At 30.2% G+C, this 20,418-nt stretch overlaps 1 protein-coding gene across 6 annotated transcripts in view; it reads right to left on the bottom strand.

The window, feature by feature from the left end:
• Positions 1-1,117: 1,117 nt before the first annotated feature.
• The window catches only part of LOC143252734 (integrin alpha-PS1-like), a 156,252-nt gene continuing 136,951 nt past the window's right edge, over positions 1,118-20,418 (bottom strand). For 5 of the 6 annotated variants that reach the window (XM_076505325.1, XM_076505322.1, XM_076505324.1 and 2 more), the window contains 5 exons: positions 15,628-15,762; positions 13,993-14,112; positions 13,031-13,132; positions 9,246-9,374; positions 1,118-3,973 (listed from right to left, as the gene is read on the bottom strand). In XM_076505325.1, the coding sequence (XP_076361440.1) occupies positions 3,890-3,973; positions 9,246-9,374; positions 13,031-13,132; positions 13,993-14,112; positions 15,628-15,762 (570 nt within the window). In that variant the 3' untranslated portion in view covers positions 1,118-3,889. Of the gene's footprint in view, positions 3,974-9,245; positions 9,375-11,102; positions 11,160-13,030; positions 13,133-13,992; positions 14,113-15,627; positions 15,763-20,418 lie in introns of those variants that run through there. The other variant, XM_076505323.1, reaches the window with a different exon arrangement.

Here is a 20,418-nt window from a genome sequence, read left to right as displayed (position 1 = left end):
TAGGTTTTAAAAAACAAAAAGTGACAATACATAGTAAAGTAATACCCAACTTCCCTGGCAAAATTAACAAAAAAGGGAACATTTTGAAACCAATTTCTGTTGCTTGGAATGATATATTGTAGAGAGGTCAGATGTATTAAGAAAAATGTTAAAAGTTAACCATATCCTGATCAAATGTAACCATTAGGAGTCTTGCTGTAGAATATCTTCATACAATTATTATGTTGTTTAATTTATGTTACTATAACTAGATACACTTCTTTTACACTTTAAGACATGGGCAGTAAAAACAATACAATGTATGTAGAAAAAATATAAAATGCCCCTTGAAATTAAACTTATCAACTTAAACTCACTTCACAATTTGTATTCAGGAGATATTGATAAAAGATTCTGGCCAGAGAAAGTTGTTTTTTTAATGAATAAAAATGTAATGTTCATTTTGGTGAACCAAGTAGTATGATGGGAAATCCTCACTATTTGGATTCATTTAAACGAATCTGAAAATCTATCAAAATTTTCACAGTAATATCAAGAGAGATGGCGCTGGAAGCAGTACAAAATGTTAAAAAATTGCAGAGGTATGCCAAGTAATGAAATTTAAGAAGACTTCTTTGAGTAACAAAAACATTCATGCACATTCATTGGAATGACTGGCAATACAAATTAACAAACAAGAACACTAAATTGGCTCTGAGTATTAGAATAGGTGTCCAAATGTGTTGCTACAAGTACAATTTTTATTACCTATTCTATATAAGTATATGATAATTACTTTAGACTGTTCCGAGCATCATATACAACTGAATATAGTGAAACAATTCAAGTTTAAATAATTTGCAAGTTTTTTTATATATCAGGCATATAAATGCCTGTTTGATCTGGTGATTTACTAAGAAGAAATAAACTAACTGTAAATATAATAACTCAAAGTACCTTTGCGAGTCATTTCTAATACTTTATGTAATGAACTATCAACTTCACAAGTTAGGAATATAACTGGATTCTCATGTTCAATTAACAAAGTTTTACTTTCTTATGTAAAAATAATCAGTCATTCCAAGAATAAACATTAAAACTGATTCTTGCTGAATGCTCTTTGAATAAATATCACTAATAATGTTGGTAATTAATTTATTTGCAAAAGTTCTGGAATCAAAATTATGTTTGAAGCAATACATAATCTTATTTTCATTTGCTTACATTAACAGTGATCCAAGATAAACAACACAATTTAATTAATTACTGCCTATAAAAAAAACAGCAATATATAAACTTTAATTAACTTCATACAAGTAACAGTACTTTATTTTTAATTTGCCCAATAAAAACGATTATATATCCTCCCAAATATTGTAGTTTGTAAGTTAAACATATTTTGTTATCTCACAATCACCAAGATTACATGCACTTAAACTCCTGCTTATATAGCTCATGAGTGTGTATTACCAAACATTTTCTTATCTATGAAACTTTCAAAGAACTAATTACAAAATATAAAAAGAATAAAAAATGAAAAAGTGGCTGGTAGTTATTACATATATTAAAATTAAATAGTAATTTTTCAAAAATAATTTGTATACTTTACATAAAATATAGAAGAACATAACATATAAACCATACACAGTTGGTTTAACTTTGCAGACTTGCAATACATTTGTTAAAAATTCATATGAAAGAAATAATGAACAATCTGGAGAGAACATATTACATAAACACTCATAGTATTTGTGAAATGTAAATATATTATATTTACAAAATAATAATAGCAATAGAACAATGAATAGATGAATAAAAACCTTTTAGTTCAAGAACTGAGCTACATTTGTTTCTTAACTGTGAACCAAATCAAATTAAAAATGTGTATTCAATGCATGTTAATTTTTCAGACTGTGGTTTTTGTTAACAGTAGTTGACAAAAAAATACTTCAATGAGAACCATTTCATGAATTTTGGCCCAGTGGACAAGCATGACAATAGTAATATTTACACAAATTCAGAAGGATTTGAAGAACTTATCCTTGCAATTTAATGGAGAAAAACATGAGACAGATAAAAGAATTAATAAAATCATGTTAACTAACATTTTTCATTGCACTTGAGCTTTGAATATTGGAAAAAAAAAACGTTTTGCTAAACTAATGACAGCTGTTTAACTTAGCTGAAAGTTCTGATAAAAATACTAAGCAGTATTGTCCAACAACAGTTTTACTGTAATCTAGAATAAAGGTACCAAAAACTATCAACTTTTAAATTATTACCTATAAACTGAACCAAACTTTCTAAAGCTCATTTACAAAAAAAAAAAAGTCATAGTCTGAAAATTAGAGTATAAGGTTGTTTTTTTATTTATTTACTATCAATGGATTAATATATAACCAATAATATGCCTAGTTTGTCAAATAAATAATAATTCAATCAGACTATTAAAAAAATTAAAGATGCAATAAGCAGTTTCACATTGAAAAGTTCCACTTTTTTTGACAGAGATGTGTCATGTAGCATTTGTTTATATATAAACAGGGTTATGCACATACATTCATGATATCAAGATACATTCTTTCATTTTTATTTTTCATAGTCCACTTTAGGTAAAGAAATATTTTACAGCCCCCTCCCAGAAAAAGTGAAATTCAGATTTTCCGATATCTAGTATATGATGACACCTAAAAGACACTAAGATGTATATACTTTAAGACAAATTACTAAGCATAACTTTAGAATCATACCACATAAGGTCTGCTTTTCTTACCTGAAGCAAAATTGGGCTCATTACAAGTGGACAGTAGCAGGTCCACAGCAACACATATTATGGAATTTTTAATAATTAAAGTTTTAAAGATCTACCATATCTGAAATAACTTTATATAACAAATGTAGTTTTTCTTTCATAAAGCCAAACACACAACAAAGTTTTTGTCTTAAAACCTTATACACATTTCTTAATGCAAATATAATGAACTAAATTCAGTCTATATAAATTAATAAATAATTACTTGTACATCTTCCATATACAGAATGGTCACTAGAAATGAAATGGTTATATGTAAAGGAAATATTTTTCAAAAACTGTTATAGATCATGCACTTTGAAAAGACTTAGTACAAAATACCAGAAACGATTCTGCTGAAGAATGTTTTCTAATCTGTATTTCATGGCAATATTTCCAATGTAAAGCAGTACTTAATGGTGTAAAAGTTCTTGTTTTGGCACAAATTGTTTTATAATAAATATTCTTAGTTATCTCAAATCTTCAACAACTTATATAACATGAAAAGAATTTTCTTAACGCTCTATGTGTAGCTTTTACAACTGTGACATTCTAGAAACAAACAATTATGTCACACTCATACCTACCACTTTGACACTCAACCATAAAACATATCATTGTAAAGAATTCATAAGACTTTCCAAACATCTGTTAAACAAGTCATTAGGAACAAATTACATGCGTGCATATGCATTTTTATGTAAAATATTTAGTGAGACAACAGAAAAGGTGGTCCTTTTTCTTATTATTGTGACCTAATGGAAGTATGACTTTCAGAAATCCTGGTACAATTTACTTACTCAACTCTCCAACAGTCAAGCAAATCATGCTCCATCTGCGTTTTATAAAAAAAAATACAACATATCTAATGTCACATAGTTACACTGCTTATCAACTAACAGACAGAGCTCAAAGTCTGAAATTAAATACTGAGATATATTTTTATCTTTGAACACAAAAAAATTTTTTAAGAAACAACACTCAAACAGAGGTATAATATCATGTGGTGATCTGCTAACATGTACAATTCAGTTTGTCTTAAAACACACGAATGTTGATTTGATGCGACTATCATACAACTGTATCAACCATATCACACAGAATTAAATAATGTTTTTTTCATGTTTCTGGGTGATTATTCATACTTTTTTCTTCTTTTGGCACCACTGTATACTGATGTAATGGCCTTGCAAAAAATCCACACTGTAATTGAATAAAAACAAAGTTTGAAAACTGTTATAGTGTGAATAAAAATATTTTAAACTGAACAAAATATGATTATAATCAATCATATTCCTCATAAGATGTTGTACACTCTTCTTTTGAAAACCCCAAAGGACCAAATAGAGAATCACAGTTTAAAAATACAAGATGTCTAATATTATAGTCTTATTACAAATATAACTGATTATAATCAAACTTTGGAAACGTTAAAGCATATTGTATTATAAACCATACCAAATTAATGTTTGTATGATCTAGCATTATGAAATAATGATCATTTTTAAACTTTATACATATGCTTAGTAGGCCAAATGAACTAAATATATAGTTTTTTTATATGGGAAATTTGTTTTGAATTACTGAAAAATGTATACATTTCCATCAACTACCTTATACAGTTTTTCAGTTGCACTTTAACACTAAACCTTTGCTGTATCAGTAAAGAGAATAAATTCACAACAAAAGTGATAGATGGCCATGACAATTAATCAAATCAGTTTCATTAAACACACAACACATCCTGATGTTGCTTTACTAACTCAAGTTCCATTGAACAATAAAAAACATGAGCACTTATCTTTATCACTAAGAAAAATAAATTCAATTTCTTTATTATTTAAAATACATTTTAGTAAACTACCTTTGTGGTACAAGTTTTGAAAACTTACACATGACAATTTAATTATATAGGAAAATTCACCAATTACTCTCTCCACAAGGACTAAAGAAATATGAATAAACAAACCATTTTCCTACACTGAAAATATACTTCCATCAGTTACTTATGGTTGATTTTTGTTTTTCACTTAAAGCTTTCTCAACTTTGATTTACCCTCTAAGCATTGTTTTCCAAATAGCACACTAGTCTATTATACCCTTTTATTTTTGCATAATTTCAGAACATGTACATATCATGTGATTATCCTCCACCAATCATACCGTGTCACATATAATAAAGTCAGTAGCTCCATCTACTATCCTAGCACAACCCTCACTTTCAAAAATTGGTAGTTACAAACTAAAACACTAGTATATCAGTGGGTGGGAAATGAATGAGAGGAGGTGAGTAGCTATCAGAAATACATTTTCAGGGTAAGAAAATGTTCAGTACCAAATTAGTACTACCTTTGCTAATCCAAAGCTAGAATCCCATATTAAAAAGGTGAAGGGGCCAATGAAGGTGCAACAGTTTTCAAATAAATGCATAACATATACCTAAAATGAACAGGTGTACCAGAAGTTGAAAGTACAGCATTCCCTGTATGGTATAGCACTACATCTGGAAATATGCTCTTCACCTTAGTAATGAAACAGCAATATACAAAGAGCAAAATGTATGAAAGTCACCATATACTAAAAAAAATGCCCATCACTTTGCTTTGGAAAGCATAGCATAACTGGCATGAATCATTACAGAGTAAAAACACAAAATATCTAGCACATAACTGACAATGATCCTGAAAAATTAGATTGCAATGAAAGAATCCTGGGGCACAATGGAGCAAATTCACTGAAGTTTTGTAAAGGATAAAAAACCTTGTAGATAAGTAGCGAAATGAAACTATATCTGATAATTCAGAGTCAGCACATTGTTAGCATTAAATCATTATTTGTCCACATGTATGCACAACTTGGGAATAATCAATCACAATAAGGTGTCAGATAATGTGATACAAGCATAAGTGGCTAGATCTAAAGGGCCATATACCATATCAGAGGAAATGCCTTGAATACATATATTATGGCCAAGTGATATCCACCAATAAAAAAACACCATAGGATACATCAGTTATGGGCAATATCCAAAATACAAGATTAGTTCAAGAGTAGTCCATCTTGGAAGAAACATCCAGTGAAAACACCTTGCATAAATATTTACATTATGATCAAGTGCAGTCAGTCCAGGCACATCATTCTCGTGAAAAATCTTGGATCCAGAATAGTACGTTATTCAACAAGTATAATGACAACAGTTATATTCTTGCTATGTGGGTACTTAGAAGTTTTGAATTTGATTCATTTCATTGTACAACCCCACTCAGGAGGAAATCTCCATAGTTCACCATTCCAGCAACTGGAAACCAAAGTGGTAAGGACTTTTGTGCTCCACTAGAAGAAAACGTGGGGGCAGAATATGCATTGGAAAGTCCAAAGCAATGACACACTGGCTAGTGTTCAATGACTGTCTGCTACTCCCTATTTTGAAAAGCTGAAGACCCATATCATAATAATCATTGGTCAGTTGGGATGGGCAAAAATTCCTGTCAGCTTTACTCATGAAGTCCATGAATGACAGTCCTTTATATCAAATACATTAACACTAATAACTGATATAGGGAAATTAAAATATTTGATAATGATATTAATCTAAATATTTTCAATAAAATATTTCACTTTTCCATTATGTGATATTCCCTCTTGTAATAGTAACATACCATCTTCTATTATAAGCATTATAACATCACAATTACTCATATTTTGTAAAATTTGTAATAAATTACATTATACTATTAATATTGAAATACTGATACAAAAACTAATACTTAATGGCTTTAATTTTTACTTCTCTTCATTTCATACATTCTTATATTTATCACATAATATTTTAATTTTATTTAAAATTTCTTTATTAAAGAGATTTTACTGAAAGTTTCAGATAACTATTTTTGGTTGTTAATAAGGTCATTTAAACAACTTAGCCTTACCTTTTTGCATATCTTACTTTATCACATATGAAGGCTTGTCTGGAGCATGAAAATTGGAAGTTACAATGGACTTAATGTATGGTGGTTATGAGTTATACTAATTAGTTTAGATAACTAAATATATAATTTGTCTACTGGGCTACTAATTAGTGCCTTACTGCCAGAATGGGGGCTGGAATGCCAACTTCAGGAAGTAAGCTTATGTAATTTACATATTACCCCCAATTGGTAGTGCCTTTTTTTTTTTTTTTTTACTTTGGAGAGCAGTCACCCTTCCACAGCTGTCTGCAAGAGATATAGATGTGGGACATTATAGGCTTGAACACCCACACTTTGCTCTCCTAATTTCTATTCCTTTGTATATTTAATTATTCTTCATGTAAGACTGGCACACAGAGGTTAAGACTAATAAACAGTGTATCCCCTTGCAATGAGCATCCTACTTCCACATTCACCTCCAAAACCTATGATACATTTTATAACCAACCGTTATAGACTGTACTGTGAGGATCTTTTTGATTGGTGCAACATTTTTTTTTTATAACAAATTATTTATATAGACACATACATACACACATATATCAGAAAAGCGTCCAATGGTCTTAGAGAAACACTCCCTCTCTACAGTGAGCATTCAGAAATATACAGATTCAATGTAAAAATCTAATATTCAATGTGCCTGACCAAGTAACACTTGCCACTAGATGGGATCATGAAATATAATGTATATCAACTGAAAAAGATAAAATAACAGATCAACTTACCCCAGTCAAAGGAGAACAAATGTGTGGAGAATCACCACAGGAGGAAGACAACCAAATCATATAGATAGTGTGCTACAAATTTGCTGGGAGTCATCCATATACATGCTAGAATTAGCTTCTTTAAATTTCAATAGATTCACACAGTTAAGGACATTGCTGGCTGCACAATGTTTCTTCACACCAAATCCATCACTTAACAATCTTCCATGGACAAGTCAGAATACACTACCCATAAGGTGGTAACAGGAGTCATGAAAAGAGAAGGTACAAGAGACAACAATGCAGGAGATGCACAGGATAGAACAGATGATCCAAATTCCTCCTTGTTTGGTGATATAGCTGCCAACACTGGAATTGTTAGAATGAACTATCACCACCCAATTCTGGAGTAGAAGAAGGAAAGAGACATAGCCCAACAAAGAGCTAAACATTTAAAAAAGCTGCTATGGAATGTAGTTTCCTTGACTAATCACTACCCTGACATCTCACTGAATTCGATGAGAGCTTCCTATTCTACCAAGGAAGCATCTGTGAATAGATGAACATTGAGACAAGGCAAAGGAATGGAAACCCTCACCACAGTCCAAGGTCATCTCTAATCCCAAAAGGGAGGGCAATAGGACAATCTAAGGGACCATGGGAGGAGTTCCACTGAGCAATACATGTTTATTGAAGGGAAGAGATGTCCCAACCTAAAAGGAATGAAAACTTTCAAGAAAGTCCAGTTCCACAAAAGAAATAGAATTTCTTGTGCAGAAAGAAAAGGTGATGCACTGCTTTTGTCACTGCACATGTCATATACCTGAACAAAAATGAAAAAGACTGGGCCTAACTGAGATGGGAATTGAAGATAACCCCTAAATGAATAAGATGTTTTGTAGGTGTTAGAAGGATTTCTCAAACTTGATAAGAAACCACATCTGAGCAGCTTCTCAAGGAAGTAATTGGTTATAAGAGACTAAGAGGGCCTGGGAAGAGACAAGCAAAAGCCAGTCATTCATGTAACAATGAGTCTGGAGACCCAGCAAGAGAATATAATGAGCAAACCACTCGACAAAACACATAAGGAGTTAAAGCCAGACCAAACAGCAGTGCACAGAACCAAAAGACAGTCTTTATGGATAAACCTAAGAAAAACAATGTGACCCTAGATTTATGAGATTATGCAAATATGCATATGTCACATTGAACTTGATCACTTAGTTCTTGGGAAAAGAAACATACCAAAGGGAGGGGTAAAATAAACGTCTATACACAGTAATTCTAACTGAGAAAGTTAGGATTGTGCTAGAATAGTAGAAAAAGTTACCTGCACAAATATAGATGGCACAGTATGATTGGTGGAGGTTAATTACATGATATGCAGGTGTTCTGATATGGTACAAAAATAAAGAGTTATAACAGACTGTTACTCTATTAGTAAAAAGTTAACAATGCTTAGAGAATAAATCAAGGTCAAGATGGTTTGGGTGAGATGAGGTAGCACTATTTCAGAAAATGTTCAGCAATCATTAACTTTTTATTATATGTGAAATCAACACAGTAATAAATGTGTACACTGTTTGCTTGTAGTTAAGCACAAAGCTACATAATGGGTTATCAAAACAAGATTTCTAGCTTTGTAAGTCTGCAGATAAACCTGCTGTGTCAGAGAGAAATTGTGAGCACAGAAATTCTGTTTTAATTCACCTTCAGTCATGTCAGAAAGAGCTAATGAGGTAATTATTTACAATACTAAAACAAAAACTTAAATTATATATATGTTAATTACTAACTACTTACCTTCCACAAAATTATGATAACTATTATAAGTAGAAGAATGCCACAAACTACAGACACTATTATAATCCAAATTGGGACTTCTTTTTCTATTTCAGAAACAAGTTTGTCTGGATAAGCTTTAGTTTCAGCCTAAGAACAGAAAAAAATTGTTTTCTAAAAAAGCCTTTTAAAAATTAAATCTCAAGGTTCTTTAGCTAAAGCTTATAAATATCCAGTTTAGGAAACTAGATTTTTTTAACTATACTTTAGCTGTACACAAAAATCCTTATAATTTTATGTAAATAAGTAAACATTACATACAAGTATATATTTAATTCCCTAAACATTTTATAATTGTTATAGTTTCAAGCAGGAGCATAGATTTTTTACACCCAATGGGAGGGATGATTTTTGCAACCACTTATATGGACTGTTCAATTTGCAAATTGTTAATCTCTGATTACGTGAACCTGAAAGCTGTAAAAATGCAGTCACAGAGTAATCTTGTTGCTTCGATACTTGCATGTGTACTTAGGCCTACTGACTGATACTTACGAACTATTGCTTAGATCAAAAAGCTTAGAAGCATGCCTATATTAAAGATGTACATTTCAGCTACTGAAAAAGCCTACATCTAAGCTTAATTATGTAATTCGATTGGTAAGAACACGAGAATCACAACAACACACATAATTTGTAGGCCTTTGGTGCAATAAAACAATTCAACAGACCAAAAAATTGTAAGGGAGGGGGATGATTGTATGCACCATACCCCCCACCTAAAATGAAGGGGGATGTATACCCCCCATCCACCCAGGATCTACGCCCCTGGTTTCAAGTTTCCTATACTAAATACTTTCAGAATAAATTTTACAAACTGTTTTTTAATTAGCAGTTTGTTTAACAGTGTGTGAAGATTGGCATAGAACTCCACTACTGTATATTGTATTAATTTCCACTACATAAAAAACTGTTTATAAATTTGTGAAGTTTTTATTCAATTTTTGTCATATAAATTATTATTAATTATAAAGTCAAACCCTACTAGTTAATTTCTGAAATTCAAGAACATATTTATGACAAATCAACACACTAAATTTTATGTTCAAAAAGTAAAAAGTTAGAGAAAGAAAAAAAACTAACTAAAATAGAAATAAAAATAAAATTTGCCATTAAATATGTATAGTAATAAAGACGTTATTTTTATAAAAGTTAGGCCTCAATTTTTCCTACTTGTAGTTTAAATAACCAAATACACATTTTGTGAATGCTACATGTGTACATTGTTGTGCTATGTTTTCATGCAAGATAATTCAGAATTAACAAATACTTTCTACAGTTTAATGAAAAACATTTTATTTTGTTCTTGTTGTTCACATGCTTGAATAAAGCTAAGTTTAAGACATTTATATAATGCACAACTATTATTCTGACAATAAACTTTAAAAAAAGTAGCTTTAGATATTTTTAGACAGGGATATTGTTAGCCTCTTCCTGGTGAGATGACAGAGGTAGGCTTGACAACAAAATAGCTCTAAATTCTACATCTTGTGATCACACATAATAAAAGTACCTAAGAAGTTGGGTACAAATACTACAGGGGAGAATAAAACAAATATTTTAGTTGTTATAGCCCCACAGCAAGCCCCTCCTTACCAGCACCCTTGCTTTTAAATCTCAGTAACATTCATCAACCTTTACAACATAAATTTTAAACAAAAAAACCTGCCATGAAATCATGCACACAAAAAAAATGCTGAGAATATTCAAAACCTTGAAAAATCTTTAAAAAAATTCTATAAAGAAAAAAAAAACAAATGTTTTGATATAAAATATGCATTTGAAATTAAGAGTTCAAATCTGTTGAAGTAGACATACTTGTTGCTGAACCAGTGATTAGATGGCTTAGTTCAGCTTGTATACATCTCAATCAACCTAATGAAGAAACATGCAAGTATAATAAAAAGTCATCTCATCTAGTTCACCAGGCAGTTTGTATATTTGAACAATTTTCAATTGTATGATGCTATTATCTCTCCAATGTCTATATATATATACTGAAGTTAAATAACGAATAATTTTCATTTATATTGCAAAAATGTTTTCTCTTACTTTCCACCTGCTCCATATGCATCCAAACAGACAAGTATTTAACAATTTATATCAAGTATTTTGTTTATTTGTTAAGCACAAAGCTACACAATAGGCTGCTTCTACTGTACCCACCACAATTATTAAAAGACAGTTTTCAGTAGTGTTAGCCCCAAGACTTAATGGCTTATATGATGCAAATATAAGGTTAAAAACACACTGCAGCAAAATAGAAACTTTCACTTTTCATAAAAATGTACAAAAATTCTTATGTAGCTTATTTTATTAATATCAAATTTTCCAAATTAAATCATACAGTAGTTTAGTCTTGTAATATTTTTATTTTAAGAAAAGTATAAAGTAATGAAACAAAATTTCAAATACAATACATACTGAACAACGCTTAAATTGAGAATTGTTCTCATTTCAGTCTGGAAAAATAATACAAAACAGACTAAAATGTACTAGTAAAAAGGGTACACAAAATGAGCTTTGTGTATTGTATATAGTGTAAAAGTTCAGAAGTTGCACCATTCCCTTACAAAAATAAGTTGTCCCTTGTCAAAACCTCTACGAAGAAATCTAATTTCACAAGCTTTCACTAGAAGACATACCCATTTCAAGCTAATTTTACTTCGATCAGCATGAAAAAGATCAGCACTTTTCAAAATAATTGGAGGTTTAGGTTTTCTCAAAAAGGTTTATTTTATTTTAAAGTTATTATTATAGAATTTAATAACTTACATTTTTTCAAATAAAATTATTATTAGATATAATTTACTTCAAAATATCTGCTATTTCTTTTATACACAAATATTTCTTTTTTAAATTCTGTAAAATTCACAAAATGTGGAACCAAATGCTACTTTGACTTCTTGTTCAAAACAACAATTGTAAATAGCCTATTAATGAGGGAAATTATCTTTCTCATAGTTTTACCCTGAAGAAAGGTCTACCTTTTGAAAGCCTTTGGGTTATAGTTTTTATTCACATCTGTCAAGACTTCTTAAACCTACAAGTTTTTCTAATGCCATGAATTAACTAAGAATGTTTTATCCTTTTGTTTTATGATACTTTTCACTTTATTACAATGAAGTTAGCCTATACTAAAACTAACTTATTTTAATTACATATTTTAACTTGAGAGTTAAATTTTCAAAAACAATACTTTACCATTTTTGCTTGAGCTTTGCCCCACAATTAACCTCATTGAGTTGTATTTCTACTCTAAAATTCTGAATGTTACATAAGAATGTATTGTTATGAAGAGATTCCAGATAAACATAAAACAATATTAAAGTAATTTACTAGGTACTGCGACTTAAAAATAAAAATTCTAGCAACAATTTAAAAAGGTTGCACTTGTTTATTCTTATGAGTTTGCAATAAAACATTGACATATAACCAGTATTTTCATCTGATATGAATTACAGCATGGCACTCTTCTCATTTTCACTAAAAATTGAATATAAACTGTCAACTGAAAAGCATTCAATACACTTTCATAGAAAAAAGTTTCACAGAGAGGTTCAGGGAAAACTAACTTAACACATTGTGGGTTTTTTTGTCTGATTGTTAATGTTCCAAAGTATCTGGTGTGTTGTGTGATTGTAAATCGGACGCCATTTTCTGGTTTGTTCAATATTTCAAAAACATACCAAGTACACAAAAAAAAAAAAAATTCTAATTAATAAATTGAACAATGTGTAACTTACTTTTGCAACATCATTTGTTGTGTTTTGCTCAATATCTAAACCAGAGTCAAGATAGATCTTCCCTCTGGAGATGATACTAACATAATCCACCTTTGAATAATCCTAAGAAAATAAAGTTTTATAAACTTAAGATACAAGTTACAAATACATATTTTAATATTTTATGTTTACTAAGTAAGGCAGTTTCAATTTTCTAGATTAAATTATTAGTATTTTAAACTTTTTTGTTCTCCATACCTTAAAGTACACAAGTCACACTCCTGGGTCATGTATTATACTGTAGTGTTCTCAGGCACAATGATAACCTTAGAAATGAAAGTAGTAACCACTTAACTGAACTTAAGGAGATCTGACATTATATAGCAGTGATAACAATAAAGACAGACAACTCATAATATAGTAATTTAGCCAGACATGTTTAAACACAAAGGAGAGTGTTTATATTGGAAGTTCTTTACATCTTTTGGAGCTCATCTGAAGCTTTAATTTAAAGACATAAAATGGTACGTTTCTGACTTAAGCCTTGTTCAACACTAAGAAAGCATTAAGTTACATATAAGATTCTAACCATGTCGTTGTTGTTTATTCAATTAGCAAAATAAGAAATATCCCCTCAAGACATCATCTAGCACGCACGTGATAAAGATCACTGTCCTACTTTACAGTGCATTCAGCTAGATATTCTTATTGTAATCCTTCCCATGAGAAAGTATATGTAACACCAATATGTGATAAAAGCAAAATCTATTTAACCTTGTTTTGAAACTACCTCCATATTTTCTGAAGTATGTGCATTCTAAATATGTATAAGCAAGAATTTTAAAAATTCTTCATAAAAAGGAAATTTTCACCCATCTGAATTAGAATAGAAGAAAAATGTAGACTTTTTGAGTATTACTACACACATTAAATTTGCAGCTTAAAAATAAATTTTAAGCAACATTATAGGAAAAAAATCTCACCTCAACAAACGTACTATTCCAAAGACGAGCCTTTATTTTTATAACATCACTTTTTTTTGCATCAAGGTTATTGATGGTACACAAGATTTGAAAACACTTAGCACTACCATAATCACAATCCTAAATAAAAGAACACTAATTAATAAAATGTTTCCTCTTTTTATGAAAATTTGCAAAAAATTCACAAAGTTGAATGTTATTACAAACTAATTCATCATTTGGATTTTAAGCACCATAAATACTAAAGTGCTACTTTTCTTGCTCTCAAATCAAGTTAATTCACTGTTTTAGACTTGTTAGATGTTCAACAAACAAAAACATTTAAAATTAGAATTTAAAATTATTAGTAAAACATTCGAAATAAAACCTACAAATCAGATCAAAAACAAACTGGAAAAACATTTTACCTGCTATTCAAATACAGTATTAAATACTATAACATTGTAGATATAAACACTTGTGTGAAATCACCTCAATGTATAATAACTTCAGTCTTGTCATACCCTAATTTTAATATATTCAAAAATTTTTATTTCATATTTTTAATGATACTCATAATTGTAAAAGTATACAAAATAAATATTTTAAGATGATTTTGTGGTTAAACACAAAATTATACAATGGCTATTTGTGCTGTGCACACTGCAGTTATCAAAACTCGATGTAATTTACTGCTGAACCACTAAAGGGCTAACATAACTTACAAGAAAATCTTACTCAACACAAACAATAAGTTACAAGTAAATATCAGAACTAATTCATGTAAAGATATGTATAGTGTTTAACGACTTAAGGAAAAAACGAAGTACTGAGTGATTAACAATATTCATTATGTCCTAATGAAAGTCGGATGACCACAAACATTAGCATTTAATTAATCATTGCTTTATAGCAGTTTTAACCAATGTTATAGATTTTTAAGACAACTTTTAGTACACAGAAGTTGCAATTGTTTATTACAGGTAGGATGCGAGATTGGTTTGGTTTGATTTTCATACAAAGCTACACAAGGGCTACCTGAGCTATCCATCCATCATTTAAAAGTGAAAGACTAGAGAGAAGGTAGTTAACCATTACCAGCCACTGCCAACTCTTGGGCTACTCTTAACAACAAATAGTGGGATTTACCATCACATTATAATGCCCTCACAGCTGAAATGGTGAGCATGTTTGGTAGAATAGAGATTTGAGCCCAGTACCCTCAGATTGAAAATCAAGTGATCTAATCACCTGACTATACAAGACCAGGAGAATAGACACCATATTACAAGTAGAAAGGTAAGAAACAAGGTTAACTGGTGGAAGTAGATCAAGAATACAGTGTAATAAACTTAACTAAAAGCCATACCCTAATTTTAACATATTCAAATTTATTTCATTTCATTTTTTTTTTAAATACACTCATGTAATTGCAAAAGTATACAAAATCATATACATATCTTAAGTGATTTAAGATACCTTACTGTCTCTTAGCTTGTTTGTAGAATACTTGATTATATATGATAAAGAAATGATTGATGAATCTTTAACATCCAAGATAACTGCCAAAATTTATGCCTTCAAAAAATAAAATTGTAAATAATCATAAAAACAGAAAACCAAAATTTTCATCACAGCCAGTAATGAGACACTTACCAAAGTCACGTATTTGAAAGTTTTTCCATCAACTAATTTTTCCTCTGGCAATATTGTTACTTCTCTCTTCCTTCGGCCAAAAATGGTCTTTACAGTAACATTACTTCCCTCAGTTAAATTCTCATCATTTAAACCCTGTGATACAAACAAAATAAAATACAGTCACAATGTACAGATAAACAATAGTTATATTAACTAGCATGATGTAAAATAAGCTTTACACTGAAATATCATAAATAAAATAAGTTTATCATACTAATTCATGCTCAAACATGCAAACTATGTACAGTAGTATGGCAACAAAACTTTCAAAGATTAATAAGAGAGAATATTAAAACATTTAATTTCAACATAAAATTGGCTTGCTGACATTGTGACCAAACAACATTAATTGGAAATGTTTCAATTGGAAAATATAAACATAGTAAAGAAATAAGATCTTGAGTTTCATTCACATGTCATTTTTTCTTTAAACACAATTTCAAATGATACTGTCTGCTGAATTAATTCAGTGTTAAATCTGAATACCTCATGCCACTGTCACATTTGCAATGACTATACTTTCATCCTTTCATAGTAAGTTTAGAATGTATTTTTTCTTTCGATATATTTGGGTAATTTTTCTGACATTTCATGTAAGTATTCAGCACATGGTGAATGACATGGGTAAAATGGGTATTAAAAAGAATATGTTAAGAATCTTTCTATACCAAGGTGTAACATACAGTAATGGCTGTTTCATAGAATCTTGTACCGATATGCCCCTATGTCTAGTCTACTCCTGGAGGAGAACAAATCAATCTCATGAAGTGATACAGATACTTCCAAAAGTTGATAAAAGTTGAAAGTTCTTTCCAATGTTTGTTATTTGTAGTCATTTATACTATGTCGTCTTGTTCTTTCTTTTATTCTTGCCTTGAGTGGACATCATTACTAGTTCCTTGGTCTTTGTCTTGAGTGAAGATTTTTGAAAAACTGTTTATCCAACAGCTAGTTAAAGTCAGTCTAACAAAACAGAAATTGGCCTATTGATAACCAACATTGTTTGTGAAGACTTCGTTTAATTACTTACTTTTATATTTGTTTTATTTGCTGTCTGTATTTAAGTATTACTCTGCAGAAAATTTTAAAAATATGCTGTATTGTGAATACTTATTTAATTACCTGACAGTTTTTATGGTTTCTTTATTAAATTTCATGGAAAACTACGTAATGGCTGTCTGGACTGCCTCTAATTTTGATGTGACAGACTAGAGGAAATGCAGCAAATAAATGACATCATTCCCAACTCTTAGACTAGACTAACAGTGAATAGTTGGATTGGCAATTACATTATAAAGTCCTTAAGTCTAAAATGTTGAGCATATTTGGCGACAGGATAGATATCAGTGTACCTTAATACCAAAATCTCAACGTAACTTCCATAATTTTATCAGAATTCTATAAAGAACAAACAACAGAGAACACTATACTGATCAGTGAAATTTGTTCTTTGAAATTTCTGTTTGCAGTTAATCACCTCATATTTATAAGTAGGAAGTTACAAGAGCAAATGTGTAATTTGTGGAGGCTTACATTAACACAATTGAATTTTATATAATGTCTACTTAAAACTAGAGAATACAGTGTAATAATACAACTCGTATTTTGCAGTTCTGAACAATGTTTCAAAAATTTACCCAACTTTACTTTTGAAACATGCAAAATTTATCCTACTCAATACTTTGAGAAGGTGCAATAAAATATAAGACCATTTTCAAAGCTCAACCATAATTCACAAATTCAATGTGAGAGGAAGTTGTAAAGCATTAGAGGGAATTAACAGATCTACAAAAACAATATCTAGATATGGACATGATTATAATGATTTTGTACTTCAAACGATATTTTGATAATTATACCATCATGTTTAACTGTTTCTGTAGGTGTACCTATTACATATATTATGGATAAAACATGAAAGAAAAGCAGTTGGGCTTTCTGTTTCACTGATAGTTAAAATGTAAAAATGAAACATTATTCACTGCATTTTCATAGCTGCTGCCATTTTCCTTGTGTTAATTTTATTCTGGTGTGAAATCTGCATACATCTTTAAATATATGTATTATATATGCATGTGTCTTTAAGTATATACCAATTTTTAAAATGTTAATATTTTCTTATACTAAAAATGCATTTCCAATAGGTACTTATCTCCTCTCACTCCAAAGCTCTCGACTTTGATCTGTCCTCTAAGCATTGCTAAAGAAATGTTTCACACAATTGAATTTTATATAATGTCTACTTAAAACTAGATAATACAGTGTAATAATACAACTCGTATTTTGCAGTTCTGAACAATGTTTCAAAAATTTACCCAACTTTACTTTTGAAACATGCAAAATTTATCCTAATGTTAGGATATTGATGTTAATCCTCATCAATTTTTTGTTCTTTCAGAAAATGTACTAATTATGTGACTACCCTCCACCAATCTTATTGTGCCATTTATACTAGCACAGCAAGCTCTCTACTATTCCAGCACTATTCTCACTGTTGAGAAATGGCACGTACAAACAAGAAGCATCAGCAAACTAATGAGAAGAGGTAAGTACCTACAGGAAATACATTTTCAGTATTAGAAAATATTAACTTCCCAAACAGTCTTATCTACCTCTCAACTCAAAGGTAGAATCTCACATTGCAAAGGTGAAGAGCCAGTGAAAGTACAACAAAACAAAATCAAGCAGAAAGCAACTACACTTAAAGAACAGGTATGCAAGAGTATAAAAGAAGGTACACCTGTAGAGTATAATACTACATCTGGAACAGGTATGCTCATCACCCGGTAAAGAACCTAGCAACACAAAAATAGTGGAACAAAATAGGCTAACAACTATTTGCATTCAGGAAAAAGATTTATAGTACTGAATCAGTAAAAAGGTGCTGGAGAACATGAAATGAAACACGATGTATAAAAATTAAGTGTAGGAGAGATAAAAACTCATCTAAGAAAGTGCTGTGGAAAAATGAATATATACAGGTATGAATTTAATCAAGAGAACTATCACACCCAGTCAGTTGTTAACTGATATTTATACCACATGTGTAACAAACCATAGTATTAAACATAATGATACTGAAATATAATAAGGTGCCAGTTTGACTAGAGCTAAAGCACTGCAAATTCTATATGAATAGGCCAAATGTGGTTCATCCAGGCAATAAACACCTGGGGAAATGGCTTGGTTTCTGAAGATTATGTCAAATGCAATCAGTCGAGTTAAAAACATCCAGATCGAATGCTTAGGATCTGTATTATGTTATAGTATAATCATTATTTGGTATCATAATGACAATGGCCCTCTTCTCACAGAGTGGGTATGCATGATATAGGAATTCGTTTATTGTTTATTGTACACACGTATGCACAATAATTCAGGTGAAAACCTCCTTGGTTCACTACTGCAGGGACCAGGAATTGTAAGTAGTAAGGATTCCTATGCTTCACTAAGTAGAGAGAGGACAATAGGCATTGAGAAATCTACAGGAATGATAACACTGGAAACATTGCAATGATCACCTGCAATTCTCTAATTGCAAAAACAGAAAGGCTCATTCAAATCATCCACATATCATCATCCATAATGTTAATACTTTAATTCATTTTAAAAAAATAGATTTTAAGTTAAAAAAAAACTGGTGAAAGCAAACTAAAGTAAATAACTGAAAAAACATTAAATTTGAAAGTTGAAATTTGAAAACAGATAAGTCATCACAAGTAAAATCATACTAGTCATAACTGATGTGAGTTAAATAGGCATCAATGCACACTAATGCCAATTGACAAAGCAAGGATTGTGATGAAATAGTAAAGATGGCACAGTAGTATTGGTGGAGAGCAGTCACATGATCAGCATATGTTCTAAAAAGACACAAAACTGATAAGATATAAAAGACTGGTGTGTTAGGTGAAAATGTATTTAACAGTGCTTGGAGGGCAAATCAAGATGAGACAGCTTTGGGGTGAGAGGGAGGCAAAGCCATTTTGGAATTTAGCTGTATTCACTAATAAAAGGCAGCTATAATTATTATTAAATTTTTTTTTGTTTTTTTTATTGCATGGTAAAGTGGTATTTGAAGAACATAAAAGCAAAAATAAAGAAGAATGTAATACAATGTTTCAACCACATTCTATTTGATATATCTAGTACCAAATAAGAAGTTTCATCCAGTACCAGGGTTAATAATACTGGCTAGAATATGAAAAATACAGTACTATATTAAAAATTAATTACATTTGTGTGTATATATAAGTTATATATATAGCAAAAATATCCATAAGAGCATAACTACTTCAAAATATTTCAAGATAATTACAGGCATTTGCAACAAGTTTATGATATATTACTCAATCTACTTTTCTTCCATGATTCATCAATACAACATTTATGCTAGTTCAATAAGTTGTTTGTTAGATTCTATATGCAAATAAATTTGACCTCAAGCTAAAATTTCTATTATATTACTTTCTGCAAAATGGACAAAATTATAATGATTAAAACACTAATATTAATATACATCGTATGAACAAATGTTCCACTGGCATGTTTATAAAGAATAAAACAAGCTTACAAAGCTAAATCACTTAATCATTCATTTTGTTTCAATACAGATAGTTGGAAAAAGAGGGACTACAAAACTAAAGAGCATGTTTTTGATATAGTATTTTTATATGGATAATTTCAACCACTGAAACCATGTTTTTCATTTGTATACACAAACTAAATTTTATATATAAATATCACTTT

The sequence above is a fragment of the Tachypleus tridentatus genome, chromosome 6, assembly GCF_004210375.1.
Source record: "Tachypleus tridentatus isolate NWPU-2018 chromosome 6, ASM421037v1, whole genome shotgun sequence".
In the NCBI taxonomy this organism is placed as follows: Eukaryota; Metazoa; Arthropoda; class Merostomata; order Xiphosura; family Limulidae; genus Tachypleus; species Tachypleus tridentatus.
The sequence above is the reverse complement of the archived record's forward strand: the minus strand, read 5'-3'. Positions and strand labels throughout refer to the sequence as shown.